Source organism: Ursus maritimus, unplaced genomic scaffold (assembly GCF_017311325.1).
Source record: "Ursus maritimus isolate PB19 unplaced genomic scaffold, ASM1731132v1 scaffold_20, whole genome shotgun sequence".
NCBI classification, from domain to species: Eukaryota; Metazoa; Chordata; class Mammalia; order Carnivora; family Ursidae; genus Ursus; species Ursus maritimus.
In genome coordinates this window covers 9,668,058-9,690,298 of record NW_024424453.1, presented here as the reverse complement: position 1 = coordinate 9,690,298, position 22,241 = coordinate 9,668,058, and the positions used below count along the sequence as shown (strand labels likewise).

General features: G+C 41.4%; 1 protein-coding gene across 1 annotated transcript in view; it reads right to left on the bottom strand.

Annotated features, from left to right (window-relative positions):
• PLCH1 (phospholipase C eta 1) overlaps positions 1–22,241 on the bottom strand; it is a 234,211-nt gene that overhangs the window by 189,757 nt on the left and 22,213 nt on the right. The window contains exon 2 of the mRNA XM_040636649.1: positions 2,604–2,722. Within this exon, the coding sequence (XP_040492583.1) occupies positions 2,604–2,682 (79 nt within the window). The 5' untranslated portion in view covers positions 2,683–2,722. The remainder of the gene's footprint in view (positions 1–2,603; positions 2,723–22,241) is intronic.

Below are 22,241 nucleotides of genomic sequence, written 5' to 3'. Positions count from 1 at the left end.
CTTTTCTCCTCGGACTACTGCTTAAATCTGTATGTAAAGAGTCTTACCAGCACGATTTGCACAGTGAAGTCTGTGTAGTCTAAAAGTCTATTATCTTGCAGAGGAAATGGGTTTTTTTCTGTTTATAATGGAAGAGATTTTCTTTCTTTTTGTTTTGATTGATTTGGTTATACGAGAAGAGTTATCAACATAGACAAGGAGAAGCCAAGCTAGTCGGCAAAAAGCATCCAAATGCAGATCCCATGTTCCAGAAGCCCCTTCCAAAGGTATCGGACATTTCTGACCCAACACGTCCTACCCTCTCTCTCCTCTCAGGCATGTTCTGAAGTCCTCTACAAAGATATTATCACCAGAGCTCCCCCGGCTTTAAATGTACCAAGACTCCTCGCACCTCTCCATTAAGTTAATAAGTTCCTATCTAACAGACATTCGTTCTTGCAGAGATAAACAAAGAGGAAGAGGAGAGCATCATTCTGCATATCCTTCGGCATAGAAGCCCCAAATGATATTTTACACTATCAGAAATACTTAAAGCTATTGCTTTGTTATAAATGAGTACAATCATAATTCTATTTGGCTTTAATCCTTTCAATCTTGGGAAAATCTAGTATCTCTAATTCCTTTCGAAAGAGTAGTTCTAAAAATGCAAGCAGCCAATTCATATTTTAAGTACTCTACTGCCCCCTTGTGTATCTCGTGTTCAGTGAAAACGTAGCTCACAAAACAAGTCCTTTTACTTCTCAGAAGTACTTCAGTAGAATCGCAGGTATTAGAACTAGAGCCAACCTCGAAATCATCAAGACCAGCTGCTCATTTCACAAGGAGAGAACGGAGCTCTTGAAGGATTACATCATTTGCTCCAGATCATAGCACAGCTAGTTAATAGCAGAGCAAATACTACTGGATAGATAGAACTTAGGCCTCTGAGTGCTCATTTCTCTCTTGAAATGGAGATAGCAGCCTGGAATAAAAGAAATGATGGCATTTTGGAGTTAGATCAGAGTTTGAAATTCAGATCACCACTTCACAACCTCCCCAAGCCTCAGCTTCCTCTTTGTGAAACGGGGTGAATAATAACCATTGTGAAGGTGTCGAAAGAAAGCAATATGAGCGTTCATGAAGCCCTCAGCATAAGACAGTAATATGCTAAGTGGTACTACCACCATAAAAATACATAGAAAATTGTTTTTAAATTGTTAGAGCCTTTGAGATCTCTGGACAAAGGCATTCTAAAATACTATATGAAGGTATTTAAACCTGAACTTGGTCCAAACAGGCACAAAATACAACTTGAAAAACTAAAGCTGGTTTCTCTAACTCCTGTGTTTCTTCACTTATCATATTTATTCTTTTTTTTATTACAAATAAAAACTTGTAACAGGAAATAGCCCACGGCAAACACCGTGTGCGAGAGAGATGAAGCAATGAATAGAACCCCTAGAAGAGGTTCACAGAAAAACAGAGTAGAACTCAGGGACACAGGGTAAGGTCACAACTCCCTGTCTCCTTTGCTAAGGAGGCATGTGCCTCCATTCACCACTGCAATGCCAGGAGAGCCAGTCTGGAAAGGTAGAGGCAGGAATTTTAGTTCTGACCTTGCTGATAATTAACTAGGTCAACTTGGGCTAATCATTTCATATCTGCTTCCCTTTCTCAACCTGTAAGATAAAGTACTCCTTACCTAGGAAAACCCTAGAGTGGGGTCCATAATGAATGTGGGGGGGAAAAAACATTGTAACCTCTGAAGTACTCTAATAAAGTAAGTAAAGCTGAGTTTATCTTAATTTAAAGCAATAAAAAAGCATTAGTCTGTCACCAAATTGGGGAAGAAGAACTAAACCTGGAAAGTCGAAGGCAACTTAGATTATAGGATTGTTAAAGAGCTCTCTGATCCCTGGGAAATTTCTGTCTACCCTCCGCAAATCCCCCCAGCTTTCGATGGAGATTACTCCAAAAATACGGGCAACGTGTAAATCTTTGACTCTTAAATAAATTTCACTCAAGGGTATCCTGATAGCAGGACTGACAGAGCTTATCCCCGACTACATATCACAAAACACACACACCAGCAAGGTACAGGCAATTCATCTTAGTTTGCCAGGAAAAATGACGAGTATTGACGCCTCCCTGATCTGCGGCTGCAGTAACCCACCCTGAGTATGACAGGTAAGTGCCGTGAACGGCTCTGCTCTGTTTTCAGATGTGGTCTGACAGCAGACACACACCATGCTGGTAACAAGCACTGACTGATGACCCACATATAGTAACTGAACCTTACTATGTGGCTAGCCCCCCAAAAGTTCAGGCATCAGAAAGGGATATTACTGGAGCTGGCAGCACAAAAGAGAAAAGGCACTGATCTGAACTCATCTGTAAGGAAGAAAGTGGTAACGCCATTATGGTTATTGGGGTGGGCACACTGCTTCCACCTGGAGGGGATGAGACCAGTGGGGCTTCTCAGGCAAATTATCCATAAACAAGTTAACTAGAGCTCTTGGTTCAACCCAACCATGACACCATATTTGCATCCAAAGTGCTAGAATAGAAGTGCTGTCAGAAACAAAATAAAAGCCGCAACTCCACAAATACGAAAGGCAGCTCACCATGAAACACACTGTTGTCCACCAGAAAATGCCTGCGGTACTGCACACAGTTTCTTTTCTCCAAGTTCCAGTAGCTCATTGTCAGAAGATTTCTGGCACAGCATCAAAACCAAATTGCTCTGTCGAGGGAAACAGAATGAGACAAAAATGAAGAAAATGGCAGCCACACGCTCACCCTGGTAACATGATGCATCGGTTACCCAGCGTGATGAAGCAACACAGGCGGCATACAACCTCCCCATACATGGAATCCCCTACGTCCTAGGAAATTTCCCACAAGTCTTCCCAGAGGGTAGAATGTCATTTAACACACCACAAACAGTAGCTTTCTCAAACAGCACCTTTCGGGACTCAGTTATTGCCGTCTCAAGGGGGAATAAATCTACCATCAGACAATAAGTTTCAGGACTGGTTTATGTGCTCCAGGCCTCGCCCATATTTGGCCCAGACCCAAACCTGCCAAAGCCGGTAACTTCTCAGGAACTTTCGTCTATAGGAGGGGAGGTGACCGTCATTCCCAGTTCCTGAATTTTGGCTTCATACCCCTCTGGTAGACTATGCAATCAATCCATAGAAATCTTAGAAATTGTAACAGCGCCATGCAGCCATGGGTAAGCCAAACACAGTAACAAAGCTTGCCTCCCTCTTTTGGATTCACTGGTGGTCCAGTCAGGACCATTAAGGCCTGGCTCGGCCCACACTGCACTTACTGGTGTAGGTAGAAGTGGGCACAGGTCTCAAGCAGGGTGAATAAGAAGCAGTGTCTACCCCTACAACAGGCTTGCCCCTCCACAGAGAAACACAATGCTAACTAGAGCAAGGGCTTGAAAAGCAGAGATCTGAGCTGATGAATTAAACTCCTCCAAAAGCTGATGTGCATAACCCTCAACAAGGCCCCCATTGTTCACAGGATTTGGCTAAAGCAACTTTCCAGAATTCCAGCTTCTTTTCTGGTCACAGAATAAGGCCAGGCAACACCGAGCAGGGCTGGCATGAAGGAAAACCCACAGGTGGGAAATGATTTGTTATCTGTCCTATTAGAACAACCTAGAGTTTTGTAAAGATACTCCAGGATGAAGTCAGACACTTGGTGAAAAAAAAAAAATAAATTCTCAGAGCTTTGTCTATTCATCAATGGAACAATTGGTGAAGGCTCCTGTAGCTTTTGCCAGAGCTTCTCCTTGGCTCAAAGCCTCCTTCTTAACTCTCTCCAACAGCAATCTTACCTGACTCCAACCTTTCCTACCTTTTCTCTGGCTTCGTGCCTCAACTCCCACTTCTTGCCTCATTCCCACCTGGCTAAGTCTGGCTGTCGCTCTTACTTCCTCAGGCTAAAGATGAGTCCCACCAGGGGCACCTGGGTGGCTCAGTCGGTTGAGCATCTGCCTTCGGCTCTGGTCATGATCCCGGAGTCCTGGGATCAAGCCTCACGTTGGGCTCTCTGCTCAGCAGAGAACCTGCTTCTTCCTCTCCCTCTGCCACTCCCCCTGCTTGTGTGTGCTCTCTTTCTCTTACTCTGTCAAATAAATAAAACCTTTAAAAAAAAGCAAAGAGGAGTCCCACAAATCTAAGTTAAAATCACCTATGGATCCAGTTGTAAAAGATGACAGCAAACAGCTGATTATTGGAGCCAATATCCCCTCCCACCCAATACTGAATACTACAAAGAGCTCTCCTTTTAGTTATATAAATAATAGTTATATATGCTCATTAATTTTTTTAAAGTCAACACTGAAATTCATCAAAAATCCTTAAAAATCTAAAGACCCCTCTTCCTTCATTCCATGTCCCTCTCTTGGAATGACCATTTTTGCTTGGTGTGTATCATTTCAGTTCTTTTTCTATGCATTTACATATGTATGTATGTGTGTATAAAATACATATACATACATGCAATTTTAAAGACATCTACGTATTTTTTTTTAATATTTATTTATTTGAGAGAGAGAGCGTGTGTGTGCACATGTGCAAGCAGGGGGTAGGGGCAAGAGAGAAAGAATCCTCAGAGTCCCCACTCAGCACAGAGCCTGATGCAGGGCTCAATCCCAGGACACTGAGATCATGACCTGAGCCGAAATCAAGAGGCAGATGTTCAACTGACTGAGCCACCCAGGCTCCCTGATTGTTCATATTAGAAATATTTTGAGTTACGTGGAATTAAAGAGGACCTTGTCTGTATCTATGCTCATTTTTCCTTACTCACTTGGTCTTATGGTTTCCTGTGTCATTCTTTCTTTTGCACTCTTCATTCGTAATCCAGGGAAGGTTAGTGGAATCAGAAGATGAAAGAATAATGTGCATTTGTATATAATTAGCAAAACACATGAACATACCTGACTCTCACTTAGCTTCCTCTTAACCAGACGAAAGAAGGAAAGAAGAGGATATTAACGTAAGTAATTTGCCCATGCTGCTAGGAAAGGGTAGCAATAGGACTTGAAATCATATCTTCGGATTCCAAACCCAAGATTCTAGCCATGACAGGCTAGAAGGAACTAGACTGTTACACAATATGGAGGGTTTTTTTTTTCTTTTCTTAAGATTTATTTATTTGAGAGAAAGAGAGAGAGGAGAGAGAGAGTGCACTAACATGAGTGGGGAGAGGGGCAGAGGGAGAGGACAAGAGAGAATCTCTACCAGAGTCCCTTCTGACCACAGAGCGCACCATGGGGCTTGATCCCATGACCCCGAAATCATGACCTAAGCTGAAATTAGAGTGGGACTCAACCAACTGAGGCACTCAGGTGCCCAATATGGTGGTTTTTAAATATGTCCCATAAATTCTTGTACATTCCTCTCTCCCTTCAAATGGTGGAATCTAATTCCCCTTCTTTTGAATATAGGCTGGACTCAGTGACTCATTTCTAACAAAATCAGTTGTAATTGATGTTATGAGTCTTCCAAAACTAGATCATAAAAAGGATACACCTGTCTGGCTCCCTATCTCTCTCAGGGTACTCACCCTGAGAACCCAGCTACCACGATGTAAGGAAGCCCAGATAGGAGTGTTCCAACTGGTAGCACCAGCTAGGCGCTCAGCCAACAGCCACCATCAACCATAGACATGTGAGCGAATCAATCTATAAACCATTGTAACTCCAGCCCTCAAGTCTTCTAGACGAAGCTCCAGATACAGAGGGACCGAGACAAGCCGTCCCCTCTGGACCCCATCTATATTTCTGACACACAGATAATAATTATTGTTGCCTTATACACTAAGATTTAGGGTAATTTGTTACACAGCAATAGATAATGAATATAGGTCACATCCCCGGATACATTCAATGAGGACCAAGACCTTCAACTCTTTGAAGACAGAAATACAAACTCACGCAGATGTATGTAATACTGAGATACTTGAGCGCTGGTCTTCCACGCACCCATCTTTCCAACTTCCAGATCTTTTTGCTCCCTGTAATCATTGCCCTTTTCTTTAAGGACTGGTTAAAATGCCACTGCCTTCCTGGGGTGCCTGGCTAGTTCAGTTAGTAGGGCATGCAATTCTTGATCTCGGGGCACGAGCTCAAGCCCCATGTTGGACGTGGAGGTCACTTAAAAAAATAAAATCTGAAAAAAAGAAAAAAAAAAGCTACCACCTTCCTGAAATGCCTCCAGGATCTCTCCCTCCAATTTACCTAAACTCTCTCATGCACTGAACGACCATAATCATACATACCAGTTATTATCTACTACGCATCAGCAACTATGATAAAGCTTTACATCATGGGGTCTCAACCCTGACCACACATTAAAATCAATCAGGTGGGAAGCCATAGGATCCAGGCTCCCAGGCCACACCCCAGACCAATTATATCAGAATCTCTGGGGCTGGGACTTGGGCATCAGTGGGTTTTAAAGCTCCACAGGGTGATTCGCAAACACAACCAAAACCATTCTTCATGTATATTATCTCTACTCCTTGAAGAAACTCTTCTGGGTGGATGCTTTTAGGAAGAGGGGGCGCAGAGAATGCAAACAGCTGAGCTAGAGCGCAAAGGTGTAAGTAATTGAACCCTATGGCTTCCAGGCTGTTTGCCTCCTTATGTTGGTTAACGGCTCGCACGTCTTACCTCTCCAGGCGTCTGCTTGCTGCCGAAGGTTAGGGGAGCCTGTAAGTTTCCTCTGAGTGCCAGACCTAGGCCGTGCACCCACTGCAGGCCCTTAGTAAACATCAGGGACGCCCTCCTTACATGCCCCATTTCCTGGATTCCTGCCTGGTGGAGACTAAAGGAAGAAAGGACTCTCTCTGGCCTCTAGAATCAGAGTAAATGATTTCAAAATTTAGAGATGATGGAGGTGGAGATTATTGGAATTAGTAGGGCTGGGGCAGAGAAAGAGAGAGTTGTGCGATAATCCCTATGTCGGCTTCCACCGGAGTTAGATGATCCAAGGACCCAGTGCTCACTAAGCGGAAGTGACTGAAAGGAATCTTAGAAATCAGCTAGGCTAAACCTCTCATGGTGAAGCCGGAAAAAAAATCTGAGACCCAAAAAGGATGCATCACTTGGAAGAGAGCATAGCTGTTAGATAAAGCTGGCAGGAACCCCAGCCTCAGGAGTCTCAAAGCAGGGTTTCCTTGAGTGTTTCATGGTCCCATTTGTGTGAACACAATACGTGAAAATATCTACTAAAATATACTTCCATCAATTTTTCAAAAAATACCAACTTAGATTACATTAGAGATGTGTTTCCATGGCACCGTGTACTCAATTTGAAGTTGTTTGGTCAATATTCAAGCAGAAGCAGAGATGTTTAAAAATTGATTCGACTTTCTTTTGGGAATTTCAAAATGCTCACTCCACCTCCTAAGAGCTCCATGAAATATACATGTTACCTTCAGAACTCTTTATAGAACATATAGATACCCAATCCTTGCAATGAGTCACAAAATTAATAACTTACAGTGACTAAGAAATATTACATAGGGAAGTAATGGATTGTTATTAAAACTAGCTTCAGATTCTGCCTCCAGAACAAGGTTAATAAAAAAATTTTTTTTAGTGGATGGTAAAGTTATGGGAAATGCTATATAAATGCATTTATCTTTAACAATTTATTTTTAACCATGTTTTAGAGCTTCAAACACACAGAAAAGCTCAAAAAAACGTACATTGTGATATCACTTACCACCCAGAGACAACTGCCATGGACACTGTGGCCTATTTTCTTTTTTTAAAACACCAATCAGGTCCTACTATTTTGCAATCTACTTTTTTTATTTAGTAACTTACTAATATATTGTGATACTCTAGCCATATCAACATATTTCTATAAAATACATGTAATTTGAAAAAGAAATTGTAATCAACTCTAATCAAAGACTCCACACTCCAAAAACTCAGTAAGAGGGGCGCCTGCGTGGCTCAGTCGGTTAAGCAGCTGCCTTCGGCTCAGGTCATGATCCCAGGGTCCTCAAATCGAGCCCCACCTCGGGCTCCCTCCTCAGCGGGGAGCCTGCTTCTCCCTCTCCCTCTGCCTCTCCCCCTGCTTGTGCGCTCGCCGTCGCTCAACTCTCTCTCTGTCAAATAAACAAAATCTTAAAAAAAACCACAACTCAGTAAGAACTAAGGCAGCCATAAGAAATGCAAGAAGCCATGTAAGGCACTCAGAGAGGATACGTGTCAGGTAGACTATAAATAGCCACAAACCTTATATGCTCCTAAGTTTCTTTGATAAGTCACCTTTATCATCGTTCTCCATTTGTTTATTTCTGCCATTTTATCTGCAGGGTCATGACTAAAATTGCCAATGTCAAACTACAGGTTAGAAAGCTACAGCTGGGGGATACTACCACCTACGAAAACAGAAATCCGAGGACGGCACCTTTAAGAAAAGCAGGACGTATTTTCAGTCACCAGCCAAGATGTTTAAAAATGTTTTTAGGGGCGCCTGGGTGGCACAGCGGTTAAGCGTCTGCCTTCGGCTCAGGGCGTGATCCCGGCGTTATGGGATCGAGCCCCACATCAGGCTCCTCCGCTGGGAGCCTGCTTCTTCCTCTCCCACTCCCCCTGCCTGTGTTCCCTCTCTCGCTGGCTGTCTCTCTCTCTGTCAAATAAATAAATAACTCTTTTTAAAAAATGTTTTTAGCACTCTACAAAGGAAACAAGAAATCCCTCACGCAACAACTGCTCCACGAAAGTCCCCTGAGAAAAAGCCGTACAGCGGCAGGCACTGCGGGCGGTCGTCCTCACCCGCGTCCTCCGGCTTCTCTAGGAAACTCCTTGGTGTGCACAGATGGAGCGGGTGTGCGGCTCATCCCCGGATGGGGGGGCGGGGGCGGGGGGCTCAGGCCCGCCGAACCCGAGAACTGCCACCTGCAGCCCGCAGAGGTGCACCCCCTTTCCGAGCACGTAGTCAGGCGCAGGTTTCCGTTTGAACTGTCGGGAAAAAGACACTTTTCTGTCGGACTCGAAGTTGTGAGGCCTTGAAACCTAAAGTTCCTGGCAACCATGCTGTCAGGACAAGGGGAGGATCGTTGTGAGTCGGGATCCAACCCGGAGGAATGGAAAGAAAGGAAGTCCTACTGATACCATTGACGGACACCTGGAGCCACATGGATCTTGGCTCTTTTTAGTTAAATGAGCTCGTGCACTCCCTGCTGTAGTTAGCGTCGTTCAAGCCACAGGGAGCCGAGCTTTCCATCACTTGCAACCAGAGTCCTGACCGGTGAAATCTGCCAGCAAAGCAAAAGGGAAAGAGAACCCACCTGGCAGTCGTGAGCGGTCTATGCTAGTCGCGTCTCCAACAACTGACTCAGGGGCGACCGGGGGCAAGTGTTTTTAACTAGTCCTGAGTTTCAAAATGTAATTCTGTATTTTCTTGAGATTTCCTTAGAGATCTACTGCATTCAAGTCCTTTGTTCTGGTAGCAAAGGCTTCCCTCACACCCCTTGAAGGTGTAGGAAGCAGAGCAAAACCTGAAACTTTCTCCTCAGCTTTAGAATTCCCTTAGGGGTTTTTTAATGTGAGGGAAATCTATATCACCGCTTTAACATGAATTTTATGAAACACTACAAATCTATTCAAGTCACTTGAATGGCTTAATAGAAGATAACTATTCAGGGCGCCTGAGTGGCTCAGTCAGTTAAGGGTCTGCCTTCAGCTCCGGTCATAATCCGAAGGGTCCTGGGATCGAATCCCGCATCAGGCTCCCGGCTCAGTACGGAGCCTACTTCTCCCTCTCCCTCTGCCTGCCATTCCCCCTACTTGTGTGCTCTCTCTGTCAAATAAATAAATAAAATCTTAAAAAAAAAAAAGATAACTGCTCAAGTTCATATATGGAAGTCAGCGTTCTAACACTGTGCTAAAGGAATCAAAAATAGGAAAATCTTTAAAAGAACTGTGCAGAATGGAGAGATTATATATTCATACACATACATAATTTTTAATTTTTTTTAATTCCAATAAAGTTAACATGCAGTATTAGTTATGGGTGTACAATATGGTGACTCAACAATTCCATATATTACTCAATGCTCATCATGAGACGTGTACTCTTAATGCCCCTCACCTATTTCCCCCATGCCCCTACCCACCTCCCCTCTGGTAAACCCATTTATTCTCTATAGTTAAGAGTCTGGGGTTTTGTTTGTTTGTTTGTCTCTTTTATTCTTTGATCTTTTTTGTTTTGTTTCTTAAATTTCACATGTGAGTGAAATCATACAGTATTTGTCTTTCTCTGACTGGCTTATATTGCTTAGCATTACACTCTCTAGATCTGTCCATGTTGTTGCTTTTTTTTCTCCCTTAGGTAGAGGGATTTGCCTGCTATGTGCTGAGCACTACCTCTACCTCTTTCCCTACTGCAACTGCCACCACCACAGCCCATTCTCCTTTGGCACCCCTCTTTCATAAAAACTGCCACCCCCACTCTCCTTCCTCCCATTCTCTCTTCGTAATATATTATTTGCAAATCACTTTATGGTTTATATAACATTTCAATTTATATCTTGCCTTTTTAAAAAACTGACACTTATTGGGGCGCCTGGGTGGCTCAGTCGGTTAATCTTCCAACTCTTGGTTTCAGCTTGGGTCATGATCTCAGGGTCCTGGGATGGAGCCCCGTGGCAGGCTCTGCTCTCGGTGCAGAGTCCACTAGACATCCTCTCTACCTCTCCCTCCCCCTCCCCTGCTTGCACACTCTCTCCCTCTCTAAAATAAATAAAATATTTGAATAATAAAAAGAAAAGACTGGCACTTACAATAGCCCTATGAGTCATTGATTATTAAGCATGAGTTCAAAGAGGTTAATAGGAAACAACAGGTTGCAAACCCATGTCTTCTGACTCCAAATCCACTGTCTGCAGACCAAGGCTATACTCTGTGCAGCAGTGCTCCTTCCCGGACATTCTGCTTCCCAATGGAAGGCGCCTAGAACTGTGTTACTCGCGAGAGCCAAGACTTACTCTTCCCACCCCAACCCTTCAATTCAACTCCACTAGGAGCCAATCAATGAAGGACAGGAGGCAGGAGGAGAGGCTTAAATGAAATATTACTTCAAAAACCTGAATACCTTGTTCCTCCAGCCAGGAGCCTTTGAAGTAGACAGATTGCAAGGGATCAGAGTGAAGTGTCAGTCCTCTGATTATCAAATGGTGGGAGGTTTCTTTGCAATGAAATTTGAGCGAGCTACTTGGACCAAGTTCAGAAACACCAAGGCCAAGTTTACTAGCCAGCCAGCATTGTGAAAACTGCGAGACCCGTGTATTCTCCAAATCACTAACAGCAGGGAAGAAGGCTATCTAGCCAGAAATGAAACCATAATGCACAAACTCACCCTGTGGTTGGAAAAGGAATAACTAGTTCACAGGATGTAGGAAAGCATCAAAGGGCAATGGGAAAATGCCTGACTAGAAGTTAAGAGGCTAGAGGTGCAAACCACTCCTACCTCTAACGAAACTGTCAGGGAAATCTCTTCACTGCCCCGTACTTCAGCTGCCTCATCTGTGTAACAGAAAAGGGGTGGTGGCGAATGTGATGCTCTCTCAGAGCTTCTGCCCTTTAATATTCCACACGCTATTAATAAGGATTATGGGCCACCCCTCCCTAATATCCCAATCCCTTCGTCTTTAATTATGAATTAAAATAGCTCCGAGAAAGCACAGTTAATTCCCATTAGCAGTATAGCATTGAACTTATATGGAGAAGTACTGATTTCTTTAAGCTTGCTGGGAGATAAAAGGCATAATGAGTAGGCTCTGACAGTAATGTTCATAAAATAATAAATGCTTAGAAAAAGGAAGGCATAGGGGCGCCTCGGTGGCTCAGTCGGTTAAGTGTCCGACTCTTGATTTCGGCTCAGGTCGTGATCAAGTGGGGCTCTGTCTCAGGGTTGTGAGATCCAGCGCTGAGCCCCGTGTGGGGCTCTGCGCACAGCAGGGGGTCTGCTTGAGATTCTCTCTCTCCTTCTGCCCCTTCCCCCTCGAAAATAAATAAACCTTAAAAAACAAAAGCAAAAACAAAACAAACAAACAAAAAACAAGAAGGCATAGGGGAGAAGTTCCCAAAACTGCATTTTGCATCTCACAGCTTTTAACAACGCATTTGGGAATGTCTGTACCCAGGTATCCCTAGAAGTTGAAAATTCAAACCAAAACCAGTTAAAAGCTAAGATTTCAGAGAAGGCCGGTAGTCTTGCATTTCTCCACTAATTTTAAGTGAAGAATATTATACACAGTGCAGGGATGGGGTTGGCAGGGCCACAGTTCCTCTTCCTTTGCACCAGACCCAAACTGCCAGCTTTGAAAGCAGTTCAGAACCTGCCTGGGTAAGGCATGGAGGGCCCTGGTCAGAGGGGCCCCACTCCACTTCTCAGCTGCAGGTCACTGTCCTGTATCCATCCCCACACCCCTTGTCACAAGCTCCCTCCCCCACTCCCCACAGGTTTCCCAGCACTGCCAAACTGGTTGTTAAAGGGCTCTACAAACAGCTGAATTACATAGCTAGCCCCCTCCCAGCTATGTACACAAAGGGAAAGAAATAAAAGGGTACTTTGTTCATTTTTTTAAGGCTCACAGGGGACACCACTAAACCCTAAGTTCCTGGTGTGTTTTTTTCTTTACGACAATCAGCAGCTGAATATGCTCTGAGCTGGTTGAGCAATGAGATACAGTCCACCCTCCAAAGACACACGGATGCTTCATTTGAAAAGACTGGTTTAAAATATAATATGTATCCAGCACTTAACACAGTCCCTACCTTTTGGTTCAGTAATCGGTCTTCTGGAAATTCATCAGAAAAAAGAATAATTAAAGATACACACCAAAATGTAAACATCAAAATGTTCACTGTATCATTTTCTATGACACACACACAAATCAGAACTCTAAATATCCAACTACCGGGTTAGCATTGACAGTCACGTAAATAGTAACAACTGTGTCTGCAAAGACTTAGTAAATGGGGCGCCTGGGTGGCACAGCAGTTAAGCGTCTGCCTTCAGCTCAGGGCGTGATCCCAGCGTTACGGGATCGAGCCCCACATCAGGCTCCTCCGCTAGGAGCCTGCTTCTTCCTCTCCCACTCCCCCTGCTTGTGTTCCCTCTCTCGCTGGCTGTCTCTATCTCTGTCGAATAAATAAATAAAATCTTAAAAAAAAAAAAAGACTTAGTAAATGAGTGTAGAAAAATGCTCACGACATAATGCTGTATGAAAAAAAAAAAACAGGATATAAAACACCAACTATGAAAAACAATATTGCATAGAATAATGGATCCTGGGGTACCTGGGTGGCTCACTCAGTTAGGCCTCTGACTCTTGATTTTGGCTCAGGTCATGATCTCAGGGTCGTGGGATCAAGCCCTGTGTTAGGTTCCATGCTCAGAGCCAAATCTGCTTGTCCTCTCCCTGTCCCCTCCTCAAATTAATAAATAAAATCTAAAAAATAAATAAATCTTTAAAAAATGGATCCTGATCTTAACAAGAAACAAAATCCTTCAATGTTTCACCATAACAGGGATGTTTGTTGGAGGTTATTTGTAAATATTCTTTGTCATATTAAGAAAGCTCCCTTCTGTTTCAATTTCTTGAACAGTTTTTTACAGGACATTAAACATTTTAACACACTTTCTCTGCATGTGATATTATCTTTCACCATTAATCTGTTAATATGGTTAGTTTTCTAATGTTCAACCAACCCTGCAATTCCAGGATGAATCCAATTTGTTCACAATGTATTGTCTTTTTAATACACTGATGATTTAGCTTGCTCATGTTTTATGATTTTTACATGTGTGTTCCTAAGGTTGGCCTACAATTTCCATTCCTCATATTGTTCTCGACACTTTTTATATTGAGGTTATTACAGCTTTATAACATGCATTTCTATTCCCTAGAAGGATTTATGCGAGTTTGATTCTTTTTCTTGAATGTTTGGTAGAACTTGCTCATAAACCCATCTCAGCCTAGACCTGAGAAATATTTGGCTACTGGTTTATTTTATTTAAAAATTCTAGAGTTATTTAGCCTTTCTATTTTTCCAAATTTAGTTTTGGTAAGTCATATTTGTCCAGTAATTTATTAATTTCCTCTAAGCTTTCAAATGTTTTAGCATAAATTAGTTCATAATACAGTCTTTTTAGTATCTAAAACATCTGCTTTTCCACTCCTAATACTGTTTATTTATACTGTTCTCTTCTTCTATTTAAGTCAATCTCACCATATGTTTATAAACATGACTGGCTTTTACAAAGAGCCAAAATCTGTCATTATAGATCCTTTCTAATGAATAACATTAAATTATTACTACTATGCTTTTCTATTTTCTTTGAATCTCTTTTGCACCTTTTTTGAACTTTCTAACTTCAACATTTAGCTAATTTTCAGGTTTTCTTTTCTAATATAAGCATTTACACATGCTTTAGCTGCTTTCCCCAAATTTTGACCTATAGTATTTTTCTTATCTTCCAGTTTAAAAACTTTGATTTCCATTACGATTCCTTCTTTGATGCAAAGGTCATTTTGAAGTATTTCTATGATTATTCATCGTTATATTTTTATCAGTTTCTAGCTTAATTGCATTGTGGTCACAGATCTGGTCTATATGATACCAATTATTTAATAATTGTTAAGACTTGCCTGGTAACAAAGTATGAAGTCATTTTTAATAAATGTTCTATGTGTGTTTCAAAAAATGCACATTCTGCAGTTTTGAGATACAGTGATCTTCATGTCAATCGGCTCAAACTTATTCCAACTATACTGCTCAAATCTTGTATATGATCACTGAACTTTTTCCCACTTTATCAAGCACTGAGGAAATATATTAAACTCTCACTAGTAATACAGTTGATCCCTGAGTAATGTGGGGATTAAGGATGCCAACACCCCACACAGTTGAAAATCCACATATAACTTTTGACTCCCCCAAAAACTAACAGCCTGCTGCTGACCTTATGGATAACATAAACAGTCGCTGAATACATATTCCATATATTATATGTATTCTATACTACATTCTTATAATAAAGTAAGCTACAGAAAACAATATGTTAATAAAATCATAAAAGAAAATAGATTTACAATACTGCACTTATTGAAAAAAATCCATGTATAGCGGACCTGTGTAGTTGAAACCTGTGTTGTTCGAGGGTCAAGTGTATATGTGTCTCATTATAGTCTTCTCAATTTTTGCTTTATATTGAGCATACAAGTGTTTCATTCTGTGCTGAATGGAGTAAGTCAGAAAAGACATACATAATTTCACTCATATGTGGAATTTAAGAAACAAAAACAAACAAAGGGGAAAAAAGAGACAAACCAAGACAAACCAAGAAACAGACTCAACTACAGAAAACAAAGTGATGGTTACCAGAGGGGAGGTGGGTGGGGGATGGTTGAAATAGGTGGTGGGAATTAAGAGTATACTTATCATGATAGAACTAATATATGAAATTGTTGAATCACCATATTTTACACCTGAAACTAACTTAACACTGCATGCTAACTATACAAATTAAAATAAAATTTTTAAAAGTTCATCATTCTGATGAGTTGAAACTTTTAACCAATATGACCAGTTTTGTTTCTAAAAATGCTCTTTCAGCATTTAAGGTCTATTTTGCCCAATGTCAATAAGGCAGGCTGTCTTTTGGTTTTTAATCATTCATTTGCCTTTCTCTATTCTTTTACTTTTATTTTTTTAAAGATTTTATTTATTTGACAGAGAGAGAGACAGCCAGCGAGAGAAGGAACACAAGCAGGGGGAATGGGAGAGGAAGAAGCAGGTTCATAGCAGAAGAGCCTGATGTGGGGCTCAATCCCAGATCGCCGGGATCACACCCTGAGCCGAAGGCAGCCGCTTAACCGCTGTGCCACCCAGGCGCCCCTATTCTTTTACTTTTAACTTCTCTATATCCTTATGTTTCAGACATATCTTCTATAATCAGCAAATAACTGAATTCATTTTTCATCCAGTGTAACAATCTTTGATTCCTTCGGATTATAATTACTGATACATGTGTTATTTATTTCTAGATCTTGTTTTGTACTTGCTATTTGTCTTATTCTATATTTCTTTTCTCAGCTTTTTTGACTTCAAGGTTTATTTTCCTCGTGTCTATTTTCCCCATTAGCTAGGAGGTTGTTCAGTCCTTTTTAGTGGCTGCTACAGAAATTTCACCATGCACACTTCACTAACCAAAATCTAAATTGAACCAGTATCTTTAACTTCCTCCTGAACAACGCAGGAACTTTATAAGATATTAATTCCTTTAACTTCTCCAACTTCTGTCATTTATTTTATCTAGTTCCCGCTGAAGACACTATTGTTTTACCCAATCGGTATGTGCTTTAACTTACAAATTTTTCCTTATCTTTGCTCTTCATCGCTTTTTGTTTCTGAGACCATACATCTGGGAATAATTTTCCTCTGCCTGAAGTACACCCTTTCAGTGACAATCTGCTAGAACAAACTCTAGGTTTTGTGAGGTCTGCAAAGTCTCTGCTCTCATTTTTTTTTTTAATGATTTTTTATTATATTATGTTAGTCACCATACAGTACATCCCCGGTTTCCGATGTAAGGCTCGATGATTCATTAGTTGTGTATAACACCCAGTGCACCATGCAATACGTGCCCTCCTTACTACCCATCACCGGTCTATCCCATTCCCCCACCCCCCTCCCCTCTGAAGTCCTCAGTTTGTTTCTCATAGTCCATAGTCTCTCATGTTTCATTCCCCCTTCTGATTACCCCCCCTTTCTTTATCCCTTTCTTCCCCTACCGATCATCCTAGTTCTTATGTTCCATAGATGAGAGAAATCATATGATAGTTGTCTTTCTCTGCTTGACTTATTTCACTTAGCATTATCTCCTCCAGTGCTGTCCATGTTGTAGCAAATGTTGAGAACTCATTCTTTCTGATAGCTGAGTAATATTCCATTGTATATATGGACCACAACTTCTTAATCCAGTCATCTGTTGAAGGGCATCTCGGCTCCTTCCACGATTTAGCTATTGTGGACATTGCTGCTATGAACATTGGGGTGCATATGGCCCTTCTCTTCACTACATCTGTATCTTTGGGGTAAATACCCAGTAGTGCAATGGCTGGATCATAGGGTAGCTCAATTTTTAACTTTTTAAGGGACCTCCACACTGTTTTCCAGAGTGGCTGTACCAACTTGCATTCCCACCAACAATGTAGGAGGGATCCCCTTTCTCCACATCCTCTCCAACAATTGTTGTTTCTTGCCTTGTCTATTTTTGCCATTCTAACTGGCGTAAGGTGGTATCTCAGTGTGGTTTTGATTTGAATTTCCTTGATGGCTAATGATTTTGAACATTTTTTCATGTGTCTGTTAGCCATTTGTATGTCTTCATTGGAAAAGTGTCTGTTCATATCTTCTGCCCATTTTTTGATTTGTTTATTTGTTTCTCGTGTATTGAGTTTGAGAAGTTCTTTGTAGATCTTGGATACCAGTCCTTTATCTGTAGTGTCATTTGCAAATATATTCTCCCATTCCGTGGGCTGCCTCTTAGTTTTTCTGACTGTTTCCTTGGCTGTGCAGAAACTTTTAATCTTGATGAAGTCCCATAAATTCATTTTATCTTTTGTTTCTCTTGCCTTTGGGGATGTGTCATGAAAAAGGTTGCTTTGGCCGATGTCGTAGAGGTTGCTGCCTATGTTCTCCTCTAGAATTTTGATGGATTCCTGTCTCACATCGAGGTCTTTCATCCATTTGGAGTTTATTTTTGTGTATGGTGTGAGATAGTGGTCAAGTTTCATTCTCTTGCATGTAGCTGTCCAATTTTCCCAGCACCATTTATTGAAGAGACTGTCTTTTTCCCACCGGATGTTTTTTCCTGCTTTATCAAATATTAGTTGCCCAAAGAGCCGAGGGTCCATTTCTGGGCTCTCTATTCTGTTCCATTGGTCTATGTGTCTGTTTTTGTGCCAGTACCATGCTGTCTTTGTGATCACAGCTTTGTAGTACAGCTCGAAATCCGGCATTGTGATGCCCCCAGCTTTGTTTTTCCTTTTCAACAGTTCCTTGGAGATTCGGGGCCTTTTCTGTTTCCATACAAATTTAAGGACTGTTTGTTCCAGTTCTTTGAAAAATGTCCTTGGTATCTTGATCGGGATAGCATTGAAAGTGTAGATTGCTCTGGGTAGCATGGACATTTTAACTATGTTAATTCTTCCGATTCATGAGCATGGAATATCTTTCCATCTTTTTATGTCTTCCTCAATGTCTTTCAAGAGTGATTTATAGTTTCTAGAATATAGGTCCTTTACGTCTCTGGTTAAGTTAATTCCAAGGTAACGTATGGTTTTTGGTGCTATTGTAAATGGGATGGATTCCCTAATTTCTCTTTCTTCGGTCTCGTTATTCGTGTATAGAAATGCAACTGATTTCTGAGCATTTATTTTGTATCCTGCCACGTTACTGAATTGCTCTATAACTTCTAATAATTTGGGAGTGGCTTCTTTTGGGTTTTCCATATAGAGTATCATGTCATCTGCAAAGAGAGACATTTTGACTTCTTCTTTGCCAATTTGAATACCTTTGATCCCTTTTTGTCGTCTGATTGCTGTTTCTGCTCTCATTTTTTAAAGATACCTTTAATGGAAATAAAATTCTAAACTGACAGTTAATTTCTGTCGATACAAGAAAGATAATATTTTATTTTCTTCTATCTTCTGTTATTGCATTATCAGGATAACTTACCACGTCTTTAAAGAAACACTGCTTCTCCTTTCTGACCTTGCTTAAGATCTTCTCTGTCTTTTGTGTTCTATAATTTAATCATATTTTATCTATGTGTGGAAGTCTTTTTACTCATGATTGGGATTCATGTGACCTCACGAATTATGGACAGTGATTTTTTTTTTTTTGGTCCTTGAAAATTCTCAGGCATTATCTTTTAAATGTTGCCTCCTCTTGTTTTCTCTCTTTTCTTTCTGAAACTATAAACTTATGCGGGATCTGAATTCTCCAACTTCCACATTGATTAACCTGTCTTTTGGGTGTTTCATCATTTTGCTTCTTTTTTTTTTTTTTTTTAAGATTTTATTTATTTATTCGACAGAGAGAGAGACAGCCAGCGAGAGAGGGAACACAAGCAGGGGGAGTGGGAGAGGAAGAAGCAGGCTCATAGCGGAGGAGCCTGATGTGGGGCTCGATCCCATAATGCCGGGATCACGCCCTGAGCCGAAGGCAGGCGCTTAACCGCTGCGCCACCCAGGCGCCCCCATCATTTTGCTTCTATGTGTTGCCACTGGAAATTTTCTTCAGCTGGATCATTCAGTTAACTATTTTCCTACTCAGCTTGGATTAACCAATTGTTAAATCCATTCACTGAGTTCTGATTTTCAATTATTCTGTCTTTATTTTTTCAAGCTCTGTATGGTTGTTTTTCAAATAGGTTGGTTCATCTTTACAGTTTCTTATTTTTCAGCTCACATCCTGTTTTTAGTCTTTTTTTTTTTTTACTTTGAAATGCTTATTTTTGTTCAAATTCTATTGATGGGGATTCTCTGAAGTCCAGGACAAAAATATATTCCTCCAAAAGAAAAGTGGAAATTGGCTTTTGCACAGTACCAGGAACACTTGCAATGGAGGAATTCTTTTTTTTCTTTCTTTTGAGTAGGCTCCATGCCCAGCATGGGGCTTGAACTCACAACCCTGAGATTAAGAGTCACATGCTCTACGGACTGAGCCAGCCAGTCGCCCTGTAGGAACTCCCTTAAATCAAATGTTCATTGTGAGGGTTTTCTGACCATCTAATTATTGTAATTCTACACACACATCTGTATTAGAGCTGGTTTAGTTTCACAAATTCTCAGGACCAAATATCAAGCATTTGTTCAGAACCACAGTTTTTGTTGTTTTTTTTTTTTTTTTTTAAGATTTTATTTATTTATTCGACAGAGAGAGAGACAGCCAGCGAGAGAGGGAACACAAGCAGGGGGAGTGGGAGAGGAAGAAGCAGGCTCACAGCAGAAGAGCCTGATGTGGGGCTTGATCCCATAACGCCGGGATCACGCCCTGAGCCGAAGGCAGACGCTTAACCGCTGTGCCACCCAGGCGCCCCAGAACCACAGTTTTTGATGGGTGATTTTTCTTACAGTCTTAAACAGTTTGAAAGAGAGAGGAGTTTTGTTTTGTTTTGTTTTGTTTTGTTTTTCATTCTAATTCACCCTTATATTGAGGGAGAAGCCTTCTGAAGTCCCAGCTGTATAACCAAAGGATCCCACTCAGATGTCTCACCTAGTCTCTTATCCCTTTTGTCCTCAAGACCAGGAAAAAAGAAGTACAAGATAAACTGGTTTGGCAAATGCCCTCCAGGAAAAACCCAGCTTCATTGCAATAGATCCCCCTTCACTTAGCTTTTGGCCTGAATATTCATTACTTCCATACTGGTTCATTGCATTTAACATTCCATTGTATCCAGCATCTTTAAATTATTTCAGCCAGAGTGTTGGCAAACTGTATTGCTAGAAAGAGAATTCAACCCTGGGAATTCACACTTAAAGCCACAGATCCTTGGGGTTTAACAGCCAAGTCAGGACTTGATCTAGGCCAAAAACATGTTAGTTTGGTGCCTGTCACTTTGTAATAACTGCTGATATTTTAACACTCCCTATTTGCCAGGTATTGTGGTAAATATTTTGTATTATTTTATTTAATCCTTACAATGATCCTAAGGGCTAGGTATACTTACTATCTCCATTTTACAGAAGCACAGAGGTATTAAGTATTTACCTAAGGTCCACAGCAGTCAAGTGACAACAGTGGGATTTAAACTCAAAAAATCTAACTCCAAAGATCACACTCTTTTTTTTCAAAGATTGCAATCTTAAGATCCATGTAATTTTGTTTCTCAGTAAATAATGCAAGAGACAGAAAGACAGAAAGATAAAGGGAGATAGCACTCACAACTAAGTATGACAGAATCACTAATGAAATCTAGGCTTTCCTATTTTCAATCCTCTCCACTTCCCTATGCTTAGGTCAGGGCTGGCATATTTCCATCTTTTTTTTTTTTTTTTTAAGATTTGATTTCTTTATTTATTTGACAGAGAGAAAGAGAGAGAGAGAGAGAATGCAGGCGGGCACAAGCACAAGCAGGGGGAGCAGCAGAGGTAGAGGGAGAAGCAGACTCCCTCCTGAGCAGAGAGCTGGACTTGGGGCTCAATCCTAGGATCCTGGGATCATGACCGGAGCCCAAGGCAGACGCTTAACCAACTGAGCCACGCAGGCGCCTCTCCATCATTTTTTATATATTCCTGCATTTTAAAAGCTGATTAGAAATGAAGACTACATTGATAAAACAACACCCAAAGGAATGACTGGAAACCAGATTGCAATACTCAGCAGCCATCAGTCTTGCAATCTAGCCCAATATTAACACCTCTGATCACGTTTGAAGACTCTTTTCCTGATGATACTCTAACAGCAGATTTTTTTTTTACAATTCTAATTTCTTCTATTATGTGTAGGTCTAACATCCAAAAAGCCTTGATTCATACTAATAGCCTCTAAACCAGAAATTTCCAAACTTTTTAAATATTGAAAATGGACTTCAGAATAGCTCTGCCCCCAATTCTTTCATATATAAGGATGCCCAGAATTCGGTCCCAGAAAAGGCATCCCCAAAGAGGGGCAGATCTCCCAGTTTTCCTGAGTTCATCTTACCCTCTTCTTCTACTTCCGTACCCAACAATGAAAGAAGGAGGCTTACTTATCATAGGGAATGTGTTGGAGTTTCATATTTGCCTGCTTTCCCTACCCCTTCCACCCAGCAATGATTGCACCTCTAATAAGAGATCTACCTTCCACTGGTCAATTAAACCTCCAGTCAACATCCCCTCTCCGTCCCAACTAGAAAGCAAGGCAAGCAGCAAAGTGCATCCCCTTTTTGTGCCCAAAAATAGGAGTCCAGGAGTCTTTAAGGTGCGAAAGGCTATAAACTGCCCCCCAATCAATTTATGAATCAAATAACCCACAAGCATGCTCTGGACCCTCTGGGCACTATAGTTACTGAGGGGATGGAGTGATGCCTAAACATAGTACCAGCCATCAAGAAACTAACAATCCAGGGGCGCCTGGGTGGGTCAGTCGTTAAGCGTCTGCCTTTGGCTCTGGTCATGGTCCCAGGGTCTTGGGATCAAGACCCGCATCGGGCTCTCTGCTCAGC